Source organism: Panthera leo, chromosome A3, assembly GCF_018350215.1.
Source record: "Panthera leo isolate Ple1 chromosome A3, P.leo_Ple1_pat1.1, whole genome shotgun sequence".
In the NCBI taxonomy this organism is placed as follows: domain Eukaryota; kingdom Metazoa; phylum Chordata; class Mammalia; order Carnivora; family Felidae; genus Panthera; species Panthera leo.
Genome location: NC_056681.1, coordinates 63,828,706 through 63,848,789, shown reverse-complemented (window position 1 = coordinate 63,848,789; position 20,084 = coordinate 63,828,706). Strand labels below are relative to the sequence as shown.

Genomic DNA, 20,084 nt, shown 5'->3' with positions numbered 1-20,084 from the left:
TCTAAAGTGGTGGGACCTTTTTACCTCCCATAGGCAATGTAGGAGCCTTCCATTTGCTCCACATTGTCACTGAAAATTGGCGACACCAGTCTTTGTAACTTACCTCTACTGAGTAACACTGGTATTACAATGTTCATTTCTTTAATGACTAAGGAATTTGTTGCATCGCCATTTGTTATATCTTCCTTGGTGAAATGCTTGTTCCATTTTTCAATTATTTACCCATCTAAAAAATCTGTCCATTATACACATGAGTTCTTTATCAGTTACATTTTGCCTAAGGCTTGCTTTTTCATTTTCTGAACAGTTTTCTTGAAGAGCAGTTTTTTGGTTTGTGTTTCAGTAAGCTCTACACCCAATGCAGGGCTTGAACTTGCAACCCCGAGATCAAGAGTCACATGCTTCACCCACTTAGACAGCCAGGTGCCCCTCATTTTTTGATATTACTGTAAATATTTTTTTTCGTTTCCATTTCCAATTGTTTGTTCCCTGTATGTGAAAATAGAAATGTTCTGGTACATTGACCTTGTATCCTGTGACTTTGCTAAGCTTATCTATTAGTTGTATTATTTATAGATCCCTTATCATTTTCTACTTACACAATTGTGTCATCTTCAAATAGACAGTTTTATGGGTCTTTCTTTCCATTTTGTGTGTTTTTAATTTCTTTCTTGGTCTTGTTGCCCTGGTGAACATTCCAGCGGCTAGGAGTACAAAAGGTGAGAAGAGACATTCTTGCCTTGTTTGGGGTTTTCCAGGGAAAGTATCAGTCTTTTACCATCAAAGAGATTACGGTTAGGTGTCACATAGTTACCCTTTGTCAGGTTGAGCAAGTTCCCTTTTATCTGTACTTTGCTGAGAATTCCTATCACAAATAGGTGCTGGATTTTGTAATGCTTTTTCTAAATATAATGAGATATGGTGGTTGTTGCTGTTGTTATTTTTTTTTACTCCCTCCCACTATTGAGTTACATTGGTTTTCAAATGCTTCCTCTGTCAACTTCATGGGCATCAACATTTTCATAATATTCCTTTTTATACATGTCTGTAGGATCTGTGGTGAGATGTTCTCCTTTCCATTTCTCATACTGACAATTTCTTCTTTTTATTTCCTTCTGACCAGTCTGGTTAGAAGTTTATCAATTTTATTGATATTTTCAAGAGCCAGCTTGTGATTTTTCTATTTTTTGTGCCGTATTTCATTGATTTCTGTTCTTATCCTTGTTTCCTTCCTTTCTTGTGCTTCTAGTTCTTAAGTTGGAAATTTAAAGTTAGAGACCTTATATTCTTTCTAATAGAAGGGTTTAAACCTATAAATCTCCCCCTACGTATTGCATTAGCTGCAGCCCCAAATTTTTGGTATGTTGTGATTTTCATTTTCATTCTGTTTGAGATATTTTCTAGTTTTTCCTGTAACTTATTTTTGGTACATGGTTTATTTAGAAGTGTGTCATTCTTTTGTAGGTTAATTCCACTGTGGTCAGAAAATACGTCTTCTAGGATTTCAATTCCTTAAATTTAGTGGGACTTCTAAGAAGGTAGGGGAATCTTTTCCTTGTTCACTTTCCCCTTCCGCTGATTGGTACGGTTGACAACCAGGCCCTGGATGACGATGTAGCCATGAGATGGAAAAGGTCTCGGACTTGAATCACCACATGGGAGAAACACACTTACCTGGAACACCCATCCTGGTCTATAAGTGTTAAGAAATAAGCTTCTAGGATTTGGACCATTATGGGTTTGGTTCTGTTTGTTACAGCAGCTTACCTTACCCTAACTAAAATGCTGCTTATCTTTTTAAGGCTCCCCTGTCTCCCCACTACCCTGAAAGTGAATTTTTTCATAAAGCATAATCTGTATTTTAGTTCATACTATCCAAAGCATATTGACCACATCTATTCAACTACCTTCATGTGTTCCATTAACAGACAAACATTTCATATGAATATAAATATATGTGATGTTTACTGCATCAGCCATGGTTCCTTTTTATTTTTTAAATAAAGTTTTATTGAAGTATAGCATGCATACATTAATGTGCACAAAATACTATCTCTCTATATTTACAAAGCTGTCTAGATGTGGGCCATTCTCGTCCTTTCCATCATTTCTTTCTCACTTGCTATTTTTGCAGCCCTGGTAATTGAGGAAGTCAAGAAAACAAGACAGAAAAGGCCCCCTGCTACAGAGTGCAGTCACAGAGGGGCCCTTCCTGCATTCAGCTCAATGCCTCTGGCATACGCCTCCAGAGCCACCTTTCCCCATTTTTATTTTTAAGGGACAGAGGATATTATACAGGTATGGAAGAATGTAAAGAGAGAAGCTGCGCTGATCTCCTTTCCCAGAGCAAATGCGAGACTCCAGCCAGGGCTGTTGATACACCATTTTAGCATCAGAGTTATTTTTTAAAGTATTTTTTTAAGACATACATACAGGATGAAAATGGACATGTACCTAAAAAGAGTGCGGTAACAACAAAATAAAAACAAGAAACCACCGGTGTTCACAGAAAGAAATATTAACACGTTCAGAATTTCAGAAAATGCATAAATGATGTTAAAAAAAACACCATAAGCAAAACCAACACCAGAAATTTGCATGTATGTACAGGAAAGGAGTCAAAGTAAAAACTTGAAGTAGCAGAGTTACACACAAAAGAGAGGGCCAACAAGAACTTTATTTCCTATTTTATGCTGATGGAAAACAAGAAAATGATACTGAAAACCTAAGAATATTTCTGGGTGGCCCATTGTTTAAGTTACAGAGAAGTGTGGAGTAGGGTAGCAGCCACAATACCAGAAAGGGTAAAGGTCATTCCAATCTGGGGGAAAGGTGAAAAATGATGGCAACTTGATACCGATCCCAGGAAAGGTCCCAGACTAGATCCTTCTAGTGTTTTCTAATTCTTCAGGAAAAAGAACATCATTCACTATGAATCGACAGGTGTGACCTCACAAACTGTTGGGGGGCAGTTACTTGACTAACGTTTTGGGAAATGCAGGACGTCCACAAGGAACGTAAGATCCCACAATATCCTTTATAACTTGGGAGAGATATGGGCTGATCAGTAAATCGTGACATCCTTACCTAACAGGTTGGTTAATACATTGTTTAACTTAGATCCTACCGAAAAGAAGTTTCTAAGGCCTGTGAGAGGCCGTTAGACTCAGACTTGTTTCATTCAATATACAAGGTTTACATATGAAACTTAGGAGTGATCGGAAAGGAAAAGATAGCTAATAGATCTTACACGAACCCAAAAAATTCTCAAAAGGTTAATGAATCTAACACAAGAAAACTTACTAAGAATGAACACAGATTAAACAAAACACCAACCGTACAAGTGTGGGATAGGGGAAAAAACGCTTAACGGCAGTAAAAATCGTTAACTTCTGAAGACTCACAGAGTACTGTGTGGGTGTCAGCAAAGCTAGTCCAACCTCTGGGTGCTATGATGAAGATGTATTAACTAGCACAAAGGGCAGGAGAGCTCTGTTACTTATGAATGTTCAGCTCTGGGTTGGGTACTTTCAGAAAGACGTAGAAAACCAGAGTAGTTGCAGGAAAGGGTCTTAGACGGTAAAGACAATTGAAGCCGTGCCATCTGATGAGTGACCTGGGGCAGAACAGAGTAGATGCTAGGAGTCATCATAGTAGCTGCTGTTAAACGTTTGGTCTCAAGAGCTAATAAGACAAATGAAGGGAAGAAACAAAGGACCAGTGAGCCCCCTAGAGCCCAAGACAAAATAGATTCTGGTCCTGGAGGGTCAGGCCAGAGACTGCTAAATGGTTTTTCCAACTTTGAGATCCTATAAATGTACACTTAAAGATCTGACCAGGTACAAAATCTGTTACTCTGTTTTTCAAGAACACACAAATGACAATCCTTCAGAACTACTATGTTGTAACTTTTGAGTCTATAAAACTACAAATCATTCAGAATTTGCTTTCTTGGCCACTTTTTATCTCAAATGGACAAGTGTGTGTGTGTGTGTGTGTGTGTGTTTCCCTCCTTGTTTTACTGAGATACAAGTGAAACGTGTGTGTTGCTGTTTGATGGGAAATCAGTCTAGAAAATGTAATTTATTTTGTCCACTCCCCCCTCTGCTAGTGTTAAAGCAATCAGCATTGTATAAATTTTTCTTGGTGAAAGAAACTTCACTAGTATCGGATAGTACACATTTATACTGTAATAGGGGCTACTCTGTCTTACCTGCTATCTTCATGCATGGTCCACCCTGAAAAAGCAAAAAGCCCTAAAAAAACCATATATACAATACAAACATGGGTCATTAGAAAGGAGTTCCTTTTACACAGCCAATCTTCCAGGTACATTTAACTTATGGTTTTATTTATATAATTGAGGTTACCTCCAGCTACCTGGAAATGTGTGGTATGGTATGAACCTAATTCTAATCAATTCCAATTTTGTCTTAAAGATATATCTTAGTACACTACAAACGTGCTCTAGAAATTACTACATATCTGAGATTGCCATAAACCGCTTTCACCATTCTTCTGAGATTATGCAAAACTTGAATAAACCCATGCAATGCACTAAAGAAATCTGCTATTCTACATACTACATCATGAGATTACCCAGAGATCAAAACATGAAAGGAACTTTTCCATGGCTTTCCCTAAAAGAAATTATCTACTGTCTTTCCAAATTTTTGCCATATTACTTCCTGGAATATTTAGACCAGTTCTTTGGAAAAGCAAGAATTAAACTTGGCAGCCTTTGTGCTCAAGGATCAAACTGGGGTTCCTTTTTTCTTACCAAACTTTCTTGCACCTTTCATCTCAGGGTGGAAATACAATCTCTCAGAAAGGGAATGTACATAGTTACTGTGCAGTTACAGTCATTTACTACTCTCTGATTATCTAAAAGTAAGTTAAATGGAACTGTAATAAAAGGCACCAGAGGGGAGCTTACTTAGGTGATGTGTTTTCCAAAAGTAAAAATTTTTGGCCACTGGAAAAAGTATTTACAAGAAAATACCTGAGCTGGTTTCTTGTGCGACCAAGGTATCCACTACCTCGTATATTTTTAAACACATCTTTGACATCATCTAATTAGTTTATAAAGTATCTAATCTAAGGGGTTAAGTTTTGTATTCATGTAAAACAAGCCAGTTAAAAACTTACTTCCCTTTATATTAACTATAAACACTGAACCTCATTTCAGAAGAGGTCTGGGGCATCACAAATACCAGAATCAAAGAAAGATGTTCTTACATGAACATTAAGAGACCCAGGAACTTCTCATTTAAATGGCACTTTTAGGAGAAGGGAAACAATAATGACAGATTCAAGACTGCCTCTAGCCATGAGAATCCTTGGAATAAAACCAAAATCCTGCCCCAAAGCCACAGGTGTTTATCACATGGACAGAGATTTAGAAGGGTGCAATGACAGTTTTTCTTTGCCTCCATTAATGGGCTGTAAGATTACAGGTTAATAGAAGTATAAATAATGCAATTACACAATGTTGAGTTCATTTTTCTTTCGGGTTAAAAAAAAACAAAAACCTTCATGTCCTTGTACTTTTAGGGGCTTGGAAGGTCTGCCAGCCACTGCCTTTCTTGTCACCAGAGCCTTGTTGGGTTTACAGATGGACATGCCCGAGACTGCCATCTGGTGGAAATGATAGAAACTGAAATGATTTTGTTAAATGGTTAAGTACATTGTCTACAAAGAAGGTACGAATTAAAAATATATGAAGGGGGAATGTCTCATTCATAACAGCAGTAAGAAACATAAAATAACAAGGAATTTACTTAAGAAATGGGTAAAAAATATGAATAAAACTGTAAGACTTCAGTGGGGAGTGGGGGGAGGCATAAAAACACTCATATACATAGAAAGATGTAGCATTTTCCCGGAATGGAGCTCCTCTCTGCTAAAGATATCAATGACCCTCCCCCACCCATTAATCTAAGCATATGACAACTCAATATTCATGGGATTTTTATTTAGTAGAGAAAACTTGGCCAAATTATTCAAAAGTTCAAATGGAGAAACATACATTCAATTTTTGTTAAAGCAGGGTAATAAGGAAGCACCTTCCCTACCAGATAATAAAATGTATAATAAACTATGGCACTTAAGATGACATATTGATACATAATACAAAACACTGAAATGGGATGCCCATAAAAATACAAGCTTATACAAGAATATATAGTATAAGGGCATTTTCAAATAAATGAGAAAAGACTGGCTTATGTATTAGCTGGTGTGAGGGGAAAATGGAAAATATCACATTAGGTTTTCGCCATGTAGTATTACCCCAAAGTTCGTTCAACTAGCATTATGTATTTATAATAAAAAGAGCAAAGTCATAAAAGAAAATATATGTAAATATTTACTTACTCAGAATGTGAAAAGATTGTCTATGTACACAACTGAAGGTTCAAACTGTTAAAGAAAATAACATTCTAAAACTTTTGAACTTTATTTATTTAAGTAATCTCTAATCCAACGTGGGGCTCGAACTCAAGACCCCGAGACCAAGAGTTGCGTGCTCTTCTGACTGAGCCACCCAGGCGCCCCAAATTCTAAAACTTTTGAATATAAATAACCAAGGGATTCTTCTCAAAACTCATCAAATGAAACACCTCAGATCTTTGCAGTTTACTGTCTGTACATTTTACTTCAATTTTTTTTAAAAGTACAACAAAAAATAAACCCCATTATATTTTACTTCAAATGGCATATGGCGGATAAAAGGACAATCTTTACTATTTTTGACCAAAGATAGCTATCCAATACTATTCAGATCAGAGCCTCTTAGCTCTCTAGTGCCTCTCCAATCATTGCAGAAAGACTTCATCCTGCCTGTAGGAAGAACCGGCATAGAAACGAAAATTTACTGTGTAACAAAAAGCACAGAAATAAAGTATCATGACATAAGATTTTTGGGGGAAAAAAACCCCATGGTATTGACTTAGTAGTTTTTGAGGAATTAGGTCTTTTCCGTATTGGTAGATGTGTTTTGTTCTTAGTTCCATCCCTCCAATATCCTTATTTAAAAAGACAAATGATAATAAAATAGTAATTTGTGGCATATTTAAGAGAATGGTTGATTTCCTAAATATATAGAGATCTCACAAATCAATAAATCAGCAGAAAATATGCAAATGAAAAAGGCTTTATTAAAAGATATAAAAATCAGCCAAAATGAGGAAAAAATGTTCAATCTCAGTAGTAATCAAATATAATTGAAAATTAAGTCAAGAAAATATCACAAATTACAGTATCTTACCCACCGGTTTGGCAACGCGCAACAGTTGAGAGAAAGCAAAAGACACAGGCATTTTTGTGTCCTGTTGGGATTATAAATTGGTGCCCTCTCCCCAAAAGGCAATCCAGGACAACTAAATTCACTTGGTTTCTGTATTTTATTTTTTATTTCAAAATTTTATAAAAAATTCAAATATACAGAAAATTGCAGAAAAGAATTATGATATCCTTATCGAACTGCCCAGATTTAACAAACGTTAACATTTTGATAGGTCTTTGGGGGGCTGGGGGTGGAAATAAAGATCTCACACTTCCCAATGCTTCCAAATAAACACTGTCCTAAATTAATGTGTATCATCCCCATGCATGTTTTATACATATTATTTACCTATAAATTATATATCAAATTTCAAGATTTCGTTATTTTCTGTGCCACTCTTTTAATGCATAATTAAGAAAAAAATTAAACGACAAAATGGTGCTGTAAGAACACTTAGGATTACTTTATACTTATTGTCATAGGGTTTTATTCCCCAGTAAGCTCTATGCCCAACGTGGGGCTTGAACTCATGACCCCGAGATCAACAGTTGCACGCTCCACCGACTGAGCCAGACAGGTGTCCCATAATAGGTTTTTAAGACAGACTTTTTACAAACCTTACATTGTCATTTGTTTTGCTTACACAATAACTTTGCTTCTATGTTAAATCATACGTAATCATCTTTAAGACGTTTTAAACAGCATTGGAGTTAACACGTGTAGTCCCAACCATATGCAAAGCCCCACCGTGGGTCTGAAATATGAATTGCTATTACCAAGTCAGAGCAACTGTGCCAGGACAGATGCCTAGCAGATGGCTACTGTAAGATGCCACTGACCTAAGATGCTTCTCGGTCTCAAAGGTATTAAAATAGTGCATTTTGGAATAAATTTTGGAGATTAATGCTGTTACTTAAACGACGTCCTTTTAAAACCTGCCATTTCTCTCAGCATCACATTTTTAGAGTATTAAAAGAGGGTTCACTGCCTAAGGAAGATAAGCCAAGAGCAACTAGCTGCTGGAGCAGAGGATTCTCTGCCCAGCCTTCCCAGGATTTCACTAAAAACCCCAGGACAAACTGGTTTATGCCAAAGGGTACTTGTGAGGAGGTTGAGTTATTCCTCCTTGGCAACATCTGCCTTAAATCAGGAAAATCGTCTAGAGACAGTCACTTCAACGGCCCACAAGTTCACATACCTATCGGCCGAGCCGAAGGTGAATCAAGTGACGCACTTAAATTGGGGCCAAAAAACTCAGGAACTGAGAGAAATACACTCGTGACATTTAAAAGAACCAAACTAATGTGAAAAACATGATGAACAAAACATCAAATTTTAAATAAAGACAATCGTGGTCACTGAATTTTCCATTTGCCTCAGGCTTCAACACAGCACGGCAGGGCTCTTTTACTGGTCCAGCCTTACAGGGGAAGGAAAGGGGTCAGAATGACCTCTGGGCTAGTTTAACATGTAAATGTGCAACAGGAACACACAAAGGAACTCTCATAAGCAGGGTGAAAATTCTTCAGTACTAGATGCCAAAACGGAAGCAGGCTGCTAAGAAGTAGAGTGTGGATTATTCAATTGTAGTTTTATTAAAGGGAACTACGTTTATGTAAGAAGGTGGCAATGCGTACCTGCCAGGTATCAGCATTTATGAGGCCACAGTAATGAAAACGTGGTATCTGACAGGGTTGCACCAAAAGACAACAGAACAGAATTTAGAAATAAGAAGTGCATCATGTATGTAGGAAACTGGTATGAGACAGGGCTAGCCTGGTGTTGACGCAATTAGCTAGTGGCCTGCCGAAAATTAGATTCCTGACTTCATGCTATATAAAATAGTAAACTCAAGATGGATTAAAATCCTAAATATATGGGCTTGGGAGATAGGATGAAGACTTTACAACTACTGGAAGCAAAGAGAATATGTGAACCTGGGATGGTAATGATTTCTTGAACAAGAAAGACAATAGTACAAACCATAAGACTGATAAATAACAAAAGACCCCATACACAAAGTGCGTGTGTGCACATATGTGTATATGTGTGTATATATGTCTGTGTGTGTGTGCATATTGAGAGAGAGATACTAGGTTTTGTAGCACTTACAAGCAAAGGTTAGTATCCAGACTATATAAAAAAACTACAAACGAGAAAATGGCAAACCAAAAAGAAAAATGAGCAAAGGACATGAGCAATCATTTCAGATGAAACTCAAACGGCCACACATACAGAGATGTTCCCCTCACATGTAACCAGATATGCAAATGAAGACATACTATTTCATGTTCACCTAACTGGTAAATTTAAAGTCTGGCAATACCAGCATTAACTGAGAATGGAGATGGACAGAGAAAAAGAATTTTTGTACATTTCTAGTGGAAATGGAGACTAGTATACACCTTTAGTAGAATGCATTTGCATTATTAACTTGAAGACATGACTACTTAATAACCTAGTAATTTTATCTCTAGGCAAATACTAGAAAAACACTAGTACATGTGCTCAAAGGGACACATGCCAGGATGCCCACTGCATCACTTTTTTTAGTGGAGAGTTACAAATAGTCTAAATATCCCTTGATGATGAAATGGGGACTACACTGTGGGGTAGTCACACAAAAGAATACCAATTTATTTCTCAACCATTAGCTTGTTTTATAGAAGAGGGGATGTAGAGGTAATAATATGAGCAAATAAATTCAAACCTGAGGTTGGAAATAACACCCTTTCCTCCCCGTAATACCACTCCCCAACCCCTGGCCCAAATCAAAACTTACCCCAACATGGTGGGTGGATGTGGGGGGGGGGGGGAAGGGGTAATGAGATGGTTGACCCCTCGTGGTGGGTGATATTTGGCCTCTGGCACAACTCCATTCCCCTTCCCCACCTCCTAAATATGTACATCTGAATACTTGGGTAGATCACAAATCAAAACCTGTAATCCTCATTCACAGTTCAGCCCACACACTTCTGAGTTTCCTTCCTTGTAAAAGAGCGTAGGTCTGCTTTCATTTGCCAAGTCATATATATATACACTCTGACCCTGGTGACCTTTAAGCTTTTCAAAGTCCAAGAACCTTTACTCAAATCAAATCTCCTATGGAATCCCAACAAGTACCACAGAAAAAAGCAGAACTGCTCTGGAGGTTGAAAAATGGCACCCTTGTCATTCTAACATTTTAGGGAATTTGAACTACATGAACATTCTTAAGGCTATTACTTTATTGCTGAGTATAAATCATTTTAAAATGTTAACTATTGGGGCACCTGGGTGGCTCAGTTGGTTAAGTGTCCGACTTCGGCTCAGGTCATGATCTCGCCGTGGTTCACCAGCTCAAGCCCCGCATCGTGCTCTCTGCTGACAGCTCAGAGCCTGGAGCCTGCTTCGGATTCTGTCTTCCTCTCTGCCCTTAGATTGTACTGGTCCTCTTCACTCAAATACATGCCCAAGTATTTTCATTAGAGGTAGATGTTTTAAGAAAAATGCATTTGTTGCACAAATTTAATTACTAAAGAAGTTACTATTGCCATTATAGACTAGTGTTATTAGTCAAGGGGGGAAAATCCCAAAACTTTGATTCCACCCATATTTGATGTTCATTTATTTTTGAGAGAAAGACAGAGCATGAGTGGGGGAGGGGCAGAGAGAGAGGGAGACACAGAAACCGAAGCAGGCTCCAGGCTCTGAGCTGTCAGTACAGAGCCCAACGTGGGGTTTGAACCTATAAGCTGCAAGATCAAGACCTGAACCAAAGTCAGACACTTAACCCACTGAGCCACCCAGGCGCCCGATTCCACCCATACTTGAAAGTTACAGTTCCTTTTTGTGCTGCTAGAGTTGTGGATATAAGAGATAAAAGAATTACTAACCTCCTAATCCCAAGATCATGTACCCTTCACTCCTGAATTAGAGGAGCATAGCTACCATTTGAGCAGGAAATGATGTATCTAGTTAACAGAAGTATTTGACAGGCAGAATAAAACTAAAACAAAATAAGGGGCGGGGGAGAAGAGACCACAGTCAAGAAAAACAGCAAGTGAGAACAGCAGGGATGTGGTCGCAGCCTGAAAAGCAACTTATTCTGTATTAGTAGCTAGCTGGTTTACTTCTAGACCACAACGTAACACACAATGCACAAAAATAAACACTTGCTTAGCGTTCTCATTAGGGCTTACAGAAAATTGCCAAAGTTGAATAGGAAAACAAAAAAGCAAAAAACAAAACCTTAAAGCAACTGAACACAAAAATACAATGCAAAACAAATTGTTATAATGCCCATAAGAGTTTATTTGCAAAAGCAAGTAACTCTTCAAATTGTTTTGAAGTACCTTAAATTCTAGTTGTAATGACTTTTAGCTTTTGTATTACAAATACAATGGAGTTTCTGCACTTTGAGCATTGTATTAACATGTGAAACAAACCACAATATGCTAGTTTTTACTTACTACTATTTAGCCACCCAAAACAAAATGTGCTCTAAAATCTTCACCAAATGCTTTCCCTTATTATTAGTTAAATCCGATTAGTTCCAAAATACAAATAAAGGCAATTTGGAAGAGGAAATATGAATTTGAAATCATTGAAAAATGCAATCTATGATTTGGCAAGTAAAAGAAATTCAATGGCCAAGTTCCAGTTAATTTCAATAACTGAAGTTTAACTCCAGTAACATGTGGACGCACTGGTCTGACTGCATACTTTCACACATCCAGAAAACACACACACACAGTTTTCTGATGACCAATTTGTTGTCTAAAAACTAACTTTGTTCATAACGTCAGCATACTTATTTATACAGTCTTCCTCCATCAAGTATTTCAGGTAGCTTAGTTTAGAATATGAATTAGTGAGGCTCTAATTTCCAGCTCAAATGTTGGGCTAATATTATAGTAACCTGTCTCCCCAACTGATGACCATTTCCCTGGTCATTAAAAGCCATTCTGTTGGGGCGCCTGGGTGGCGCAGTCGGTTAAGCGTCCGACTTCAGCCAGGTCACGATCTCGCGGTCCGTGAGTTCGAGCCCCGCGTCAGGCTCTGGGCTGATGGCTCGGAGCCTGGAGCCTGTTTCTGATTCTGTGTCTCCCTCTCTCTGCCCCTCCCCTGTTCATGCTCTGTCTCTCTCTGTCCCAAAAAAAATAAATAAAAAACGTTGAAAAAAAAATTTAAAAAAAAAAAAAAAAAAAAAAAAAGCCATTCTGAAGCCTAGCTTAGGGTGGGGGTGGGGGTGGGGGGGGAAGGAACACCTCAGGGGACATGGCAAGCACCATCATTTTCACATAGGAAGACTGACTCATTATATGGAAACTTCATCTGAGTTTTAAATTTTGCTACAGTTTCTTATGAAGACCAAGGATCTACTTATGTGGTTGGGAGAGAGCCTGACAAGCACTGTGAAAAGACATCAAAACTCAACTGAATCCCACAAGTCCCCAAAATAAAACCGACCTAAGGACTTAAGGAGAATTCAGCGTTGCAGTTACTTTTAACTAAACACATTTAAAACCAAAAGCTCAAGCAGTAAGTCTCTTAAGTCAGTATTATAATTACCAAGCCTCATAATTGGGCAAGAAACAGGAGACAAATTACGAGTGCTTGCTTTTTTTTTTTTTTTTTAACACTTCCATGGCAACTTCACTCAACTCTACTTGAATGTTCAGCTAAGTGAAAAACCTTAACAAAAAAACTTCATAACGCTCCCATCCATTTAATGGTCATTAAAAAAAAAAAAAAGTCCTATCTTTATCCGGCCAACGTGACGTGACATCTCAGGTGTGGTAAAATGATTTAACACAAATCTGTAGTCACCGAAGACTTCGTAAAAGACTAAAATGGACCTTTCAAGGAGGTCTATGAAATCAGAACTACGTCCTTAACAATACTAACACCTATTATTTTTTCAACATGTTGACACTTGCATGGACCGTGCAAAACAAATAGTGGGTAATAGTGAAGACCCCTCGGTGTGCATCCAGACAGACAACAAACTAATCAGCTGCTACTGTTCTCTTCATGCCACACGCAGAGAAAGGGCGGGGGCGGGGGGGACCTGTTTCACTTAATGGTGTCCTTGATTAAGCAGGAAAACTTTTTTTTTTAATTACACCTTTATCCTCGAGTACACATCTTTTGAGTATCTTAGGTGATGAAAAGGGAGGTACCGGCTCCTGTAGCATGCTTGAGTGTTGACGGCTGTCACTTAAGCTGTGTGCTGAACTAGCCGCTTTCATGAAGCACCATTTTGCCTTGAAAGAATGACTGACAGACTATGGTTATTCAGCAGACATTTTCTCCGAAACAAATGAAGTAATAAGCCTGTCGCTTAAGGAAAACAACTGACAATATTTGTTGCCGGTGACAAAATTTCACCTTTCAAATGACAATTAGAATTTTGAAAAATCTGTATCCGTCACCGTGAGCCTGACAGCTTCCCAATACTTAGCAAGATTTTTTTCTGAGGAGATCAGTTATAGTCACAAGAAAATCTTAAACACTGCATAATAATGTGTCAATATTCTAAAGAAAGCACAGTTCGATGAAACGGTATTTTCCAAAAGATCAGTGTATGATGTTACAAAATCATGCCAAAGTAGGAGATCCATTCAAACTCCAACAAGATAGAGCAAATGGATTTTAATGTAACAGAGTACGAAGCTGATCAAGTTGCGGATTTCACACTGCATCCAACCTTCAAGAAACTACCTACCAGCTCTGAAGTTCTGACAGTATATCAAACAAAATATTCAAAATTACCTGAAGCTATTAAAATACCCTTTCCATATACGTATTTTTGTGATGCCAGATTTCTTCATATACTTCAAAGTGCCACATTGCAACAAAATGAATGCACAATCACACGTGAGAATCCAGCCCAACATTAGAGTTTACAAAAACGAAAACAAGTGCTACTTGTCACACATAATTTTCTAAATTTGGAAAATAATTATTTGTCATGAAACAATGTTATTTATGTTAACAGTCAATTGATTTCATTTTTTAATGAATAAAAATAGTACACAATATAATGTCTTGGCTTTAATTTCTAATACAATAAATAAATAAAACCCACAAAAGCAGTTCTTTGGGATCTTTGATCTTCAAAAATATAAATGAAAAAAAAAAAAAGAATATAAACGGGTTCTAAGACTAAAATATTTGAAAACAGCTGGACTAGAAAGTTCAGATTAGTGAAGACTGAATTCAGGTTTTTCTTCTCAGTCACACATTATTTGTATGTCAAGGGCCACCAGACCACTTGAAAAAGTGGCATAAAAAATGGTTTTGGAGTGAAGAAGGAATTAGTATTGTCCTATACAGTTTGGATAATTCCTCTTTGGGATTATAAATCACCCACATGGCTTTGCATGAAAATTTCACAATAAATATTCCAACTACATAAAATGTTGAAAAAGAACATTCAAAACTGGACTTTTGCTTTTAAAAATCATACCAAATAGTAATATGTCACACTGTTTTTATCAATTCTTTATTTAGGTAACAAGTTGGTTATGTTCACTGCATTGTATGAAACATCACAATATCTTACTGGAAAGGTACTATCAGTACAGGGTTGGATCAGAGTGGGCAGTATGAACAATAAACCATTTTGCATTCTTCATTCCCTATCTTTTTACAACCCCCCAAACCCAGTAAAGGGACAGATAGCTTTTAACATCATCATGTAAAGCACTTTAACTTACAAGGCTAAAATCTAAGGAATAAATAAAATATATTGTGGCAATAATTCCTTTAGACCAAAAATCAGGTGCACAATAAATCAAATGATCAGGAAAGCTGTCTGTATTCAAATGGTGTGGCTCTCCAGAAACAGCTTCAGGAAAATGTTACAGAAAATATCATGAATTCCATTTCACACAGGACCAGATGACGACTCATTTTAACTACACACAAGGGCAATTACATCCTGCTGAAACACAATTTAAACATATAGGATAATGTTTACAAAGCATCCACAACATGTAAACCATGTACAAATGGATACATTCATTGCTTCTCCTACCCCAATAGCTTCTTTTAGATAAATATTTTACTCTTCATGTTCAGCATTAATTGGATTTACTACATGCAAAACTCAAAAGAATTAAAGAATTCAAGGTTATTGTAAAAATAGAATTAAAATAATCTTCAAGTACCTTATGTGATAGCCACTCTGTACCGTGCCCAATGTTATAAAATGAAAGGTTACTGAACCCATGAAAATATCTCTGTAATATTTCCTTAGATCTAAAATAGATAATTTTAAATGTATTTATAGTCATTTCAATGTGATATTCTGAGCTTTTAAAATAACGTAAACAATTAAAAATTATACCAAATTACACACAAAACTTGTATCTTAAAAGCTGAAAAAGTAAAACTATAGAAACCCACATGTAAAACAAAAATCACAATTTACATTATAAAGGCAAATCTCATCATTTAAAAAAATTTGCAGCAGTGAGATGTCAAAGCAAATTATAAATAGCCATAAATTAACCCATTTGGTTTCAAAAGATTTTCTAGTGAGAGTTGAAGGATGTAGTAGATACATGCATAAAATTTGTGAGGGTTTATAATATTATTGCCAAATACACTTTATCTTGAAGCAGGCAACATTACAATTTGGACATTATCGGAGAACCCAGTTTGGTAATACAGGTAAAATTAGAAAAAAAAAATTAAATAACAATTAATAATAAATATATATCCTATAGTAAATTGCTCAAAGGAAATCTCAAGCCACAGAGCTGCAAAAGGCTTCCAACGTGGTGAACTGAGAAAGGAGCATCCCATACAGTTCTTTACTCTTACATGCTTATATGTTGTGTGTCTTGTCTAAAACAAAAACGAAAACGAAAACATAATGTATCTTCAGAGTACAGCTAACTATATTCCCATGCACCTTGGGCACAGTTTGTTATTTGTGGTGAAATCACTCCGTTGGTTCCTAGGGCCCAAAGTTCAATACAGGTGTAACCAGTATGCCTGAGGTTGGCGAAAAATACTGCAGTACAGGCAATGCTACAAGTGGCAATTATCAGAAAACACAAATATGAACAAATGGTGGGAAATGCTAATGATTTTCTGCTCATATCACAAAACGGCGGGAATCCACAAGAATATGTTTCCCTTGTATTGAAGCAAATTGTGATTAAAAGTTTTTTTCCCCCAATTTTCAGAATCAAAAGCATTTTAGAAGGTTTATAAGGCTACCATGGGTCTTCTAGATCTCCAGCACCCTACAGGAAGAGAAAAGGAAGAATATTATTATTATTTACCTACACCACTTCCGGGTTGGATTGAATTTCAAAAGAAAACAAAATTAGATGAACAAATTACCTTCCTTTGTTTGAAAAGGCACTTTTACAGAGAGCTGTGTGCAGTGTATACCTTGTGTACACACATGGGTCTATCTACTACAGATAGGTAACTGGTTGGGTTTTTTCCTCCCCTCTCCACCAAATGCCTTCCTCTTTCACAAACCACTTAAAAACATTCTGGCATTGGAAAAACAGATCAAAACATCAGCTACGTTCGAAGATCCAAAGTTTCGCCTTAGCGCACATTAAGCAATTTTAGATACGTTACAAATATAAACACGAAGGAGAAAAGTTAATGTCCTACACCCACAAAATAATTTAGCTGTAAAAAAAAATTTCCCCATGTGACTCCCGCATCTTAAAAACCTATTTTTAACAACAACAACAAAAAACTCATATCTGCCACTATGTAAAACATCCTGTGATTCTTGCCTTTGTTAAGAGCTGATGAATATTTACAGCAAAGATCACAGTCTTGCAATCTTTAAAACGCTCATCATGGCAATTTTCCGACATGTCTATGTGTGTCCATACTGTCCAAAGATTAGTATCACAAAAGATTTTGTATCACAAAAAGGGGATAAGAAGCAGAATGGATTTGAGTAAGCAAGACTTTTCAAAATGTTTTCTTTTAGTTACTGAAAAAAGCCAAGCCAAAAGTTTTCTAAATGGTATATAAATACAAATGAATTTCTAATGGGCATTTTTCCAATATACCAAACCTGGTTGTTAAAAAAAATTTTTGTTTTGATTTAAAAATAAGTACAACATGCATAGATTATTCCACATCACATGCTTTATTTGGACTTGAACACTTATAATTTCATTCTAAACACTTGGTTGACATACATTTTGATGTATGTAGTTAGGCTATACAGAATGTACAAACCAAAGCTGTATCAATAATACATAGATTTTTCAAAAAATAGGTTTCAATAAAGAATACAGAGAAAGGAAAAATAACCACATATGCAATAGCTCAGAACTTCTAAAAATAAAACTACAGAGATGTAAAATATAAACAAGTCAAAGAACACACAAATCATCATCTTTGGAAAAAAAAAAAAAAAGTACAGGCCAGCATCTGCCATTCTTTGAGGAACTGAAATTACTAAAGAAAACACAAATTTATTACAAAGCTAACGATGAGTGTTCTAGTATGTAAAATAATGTGAAGCAATATAATTCTACATTAACAAGTTTTTCCACAATATAATATAATCTCGCTTATCAGTAATCTCTAATCCTGTCTAGTATAACTTTAACTATTGATTTGAATAACTAGTAGCCTCATTCTGGCATACAATAGGAAATGACATATAACTTTATTAAATTCAAAGTTCTAGAAATAGTCCACTTTAAACTGATAAAAGTGTATGCAAAGGCCTTCTTTAAAAAACAAGGCTATATGAATGTAATAAAACTAGTTGACCAAGGGTTCAAATAACAAAACGGTTCTACAAATGCATACATTACACTTCCTAAGTAAAAACCATCAAATCAAAGATCACAAAAATATTACCACGGAGTCAGGTCACATGGGTTTACCACTCATCTTTGTCCCTGCATCTTCATTATAGCTGTCTAATTCAGCAAGATCACTTTTTGATTCAGTATGGCCTTCCTGCATTGTCACTGGGCTTCCAGCATCACTGTTCGAAGAAGGAGCTGTGGCAGCTTGGTCAGCCGGGCTTTCTTCTCCCTCTACTTTAGCTAGCCTGTAACTAGTCAGCATCTCCTCCAGAAGTTGTCGGTAGTTTCCCCTATGATTAATTCTCATTTGCCTGAGAGCTTCCACCAATTTTCCCTGTGATCCACTTTCCTCTGCTTCCTCGGAGGCCTTTTTTTAAGATTCAAGACCCCAGTGTCAGTAGACAAACTAGGATATCACATGTATATCATAACATATCACAGCAAAGCACTCATTTCTCTACCACGAGTAATATAGGCTAAGCATGAGAACAGTTCATTAGATACGTATCAAGTCTTACTTGTGTCAATAAAAACTTCCAATGGAAATATCAAGTCGATTTTAGCAAATTACCATTAACTAGTTTACATCTTATTCCACACTGTCATTTGAAGCTCCATCTGAAATTTACTCCGCTATTGGAATTCAACAGCAACACAAGCATTCCTAAAACTGACTTACTTATAAAAGAAAAACCAGTAATTGGCTATAATGGTTTAGTACAAAAGGAAATTAGTGTTTAAAGCAATAGGAAAGGACAGAAAAGCAGGCCATTAGAACATTAGTTTCTTCATCACTTCTGCAAAATGACAGGTAGGAAAGGAGACACAAAACGTAAAACTATAAATTTAGACTGGATTTTGGGGAAATTTTAACGCTTCTGTGGATAAGAATTTTATTTCCTGTTTGTACTTAAATACTTCAATTAAAACATTTCTAGATAAAAATAAACGAGTTATTTTAAACATGATAATAAGATATGAATAGGAAACTACTCACTCCTTTCCTATTTTATTAAATTTTGGAAAACTTACAGGTTTCTACAATAGCAGCTGCTTAATCTCGTTAGCTGAACACGCTCTCACATCAAAGCTGATCACAGTTAAGCTGACCGTCTAAAAGGAAGAACCTTCATCATGTGCCTCCTGATGTGATGCATTAGGGAGTGTAGGGCCATGTCCTGTGTGTTCTTGCCAAACATGTTTAATACAAATCTAATAAAGCGAGTTCCCAATTTACGGGAAAACAGGGAATAGAGGACTGAGTTAAAGGACACAAGAAAACAATCACATGATCCAGAATGTAGGACATGCTATACAAAGCTGGCTCAGGCCCTTCTTTTTCAGTGGCAAGGGAAAAAAGAAAGTGGGGGCTTGGTTACGGACTCCATTAATATGCTTGACTGATACCGTAACAGCCTGATTAGACCATCGTTTAAAATAACTACTGTAACAGGCATTCTAGGGACAACTGGGAAAATCCGGAATTGGCACTAGATGATAATCTTTATCTTATTAGGTATGATAATAGTATTATGGTTATAATACTAGAGTTATGGTTGGAAAGATGTCCTCATTTTTTTCTTTTTTTAAAACTAAGCTCTATGCCCAATGTAGGGCTTTAAGTCACGACCCCAAGATCAGGAGTTGAATTCTCTATCAACTGAGCCAGCCGGGCACCCAAAATGTCCTCATTTTTAAGAGCTTCATGCCAAAATATGCCAAGATGATGTCTGCAATGTACTGTTAAAAGGTTCGTGAAAGAAAGGGGGAAAATACACACACACACACACACACACACACACACACACACACACACAGAGATAAAGCCAATATGGTAAAATGTTTACAGTTGTTGAATCAAGGTAGAAGGTGTGTAGGTGTCCATTGTGATCATTTCAATTCTCCATATTTGGGAGTTTTTATCATAAACTGTTGGGAAAATCAGGGCGCCTGGCTGGCTCAGTTGGTTAAGCGTCCGACTTCGGCTCAGGTCATGATCTCAA

The 20,084-nt window shown here is 36.7% G+C and overlaps 1 protein-coding gene across 6 annotated transcripts in view; it reads right to left on the bottom strand.

Annotated features, from left to right (window-relative positions):
• Positions 1 to 1,986: 1,986 nt before the first annotated feature.
• PPM1B (protein phosphatase, Mg2+/Mn2+ dependent 1B) overlaps positions 1,987 to 20,084 on the bottom strand; it is a 95,104-nt gene continuing 77,006 nt past the window's right edge. For 4 of the 6 annotated variants that reach the window (XM_042932151.1, XM_042932152.1, XM_042932156.1 and 1 more), the window contains one exon: positions 17,383 to 18,448. In XM_042932151.1, the coding sequence (XP_042788085.1) occupies positions 18,143 to 18,448 (306 nt within the window). In that variant the 3' untranslated portion in view covers positions 17,383 to 18,142. Of the gene's footprint in view, positions 5,638 to 6,375; positions 6,421 to 14,758; positions 16,528 to 17,382; positions 18,449 to 20,084 lie in introns of those variants that run through there. The other 2 variants (XM_042932149.1, XM_042932153.1) reach the window with 2 other exon arrangements.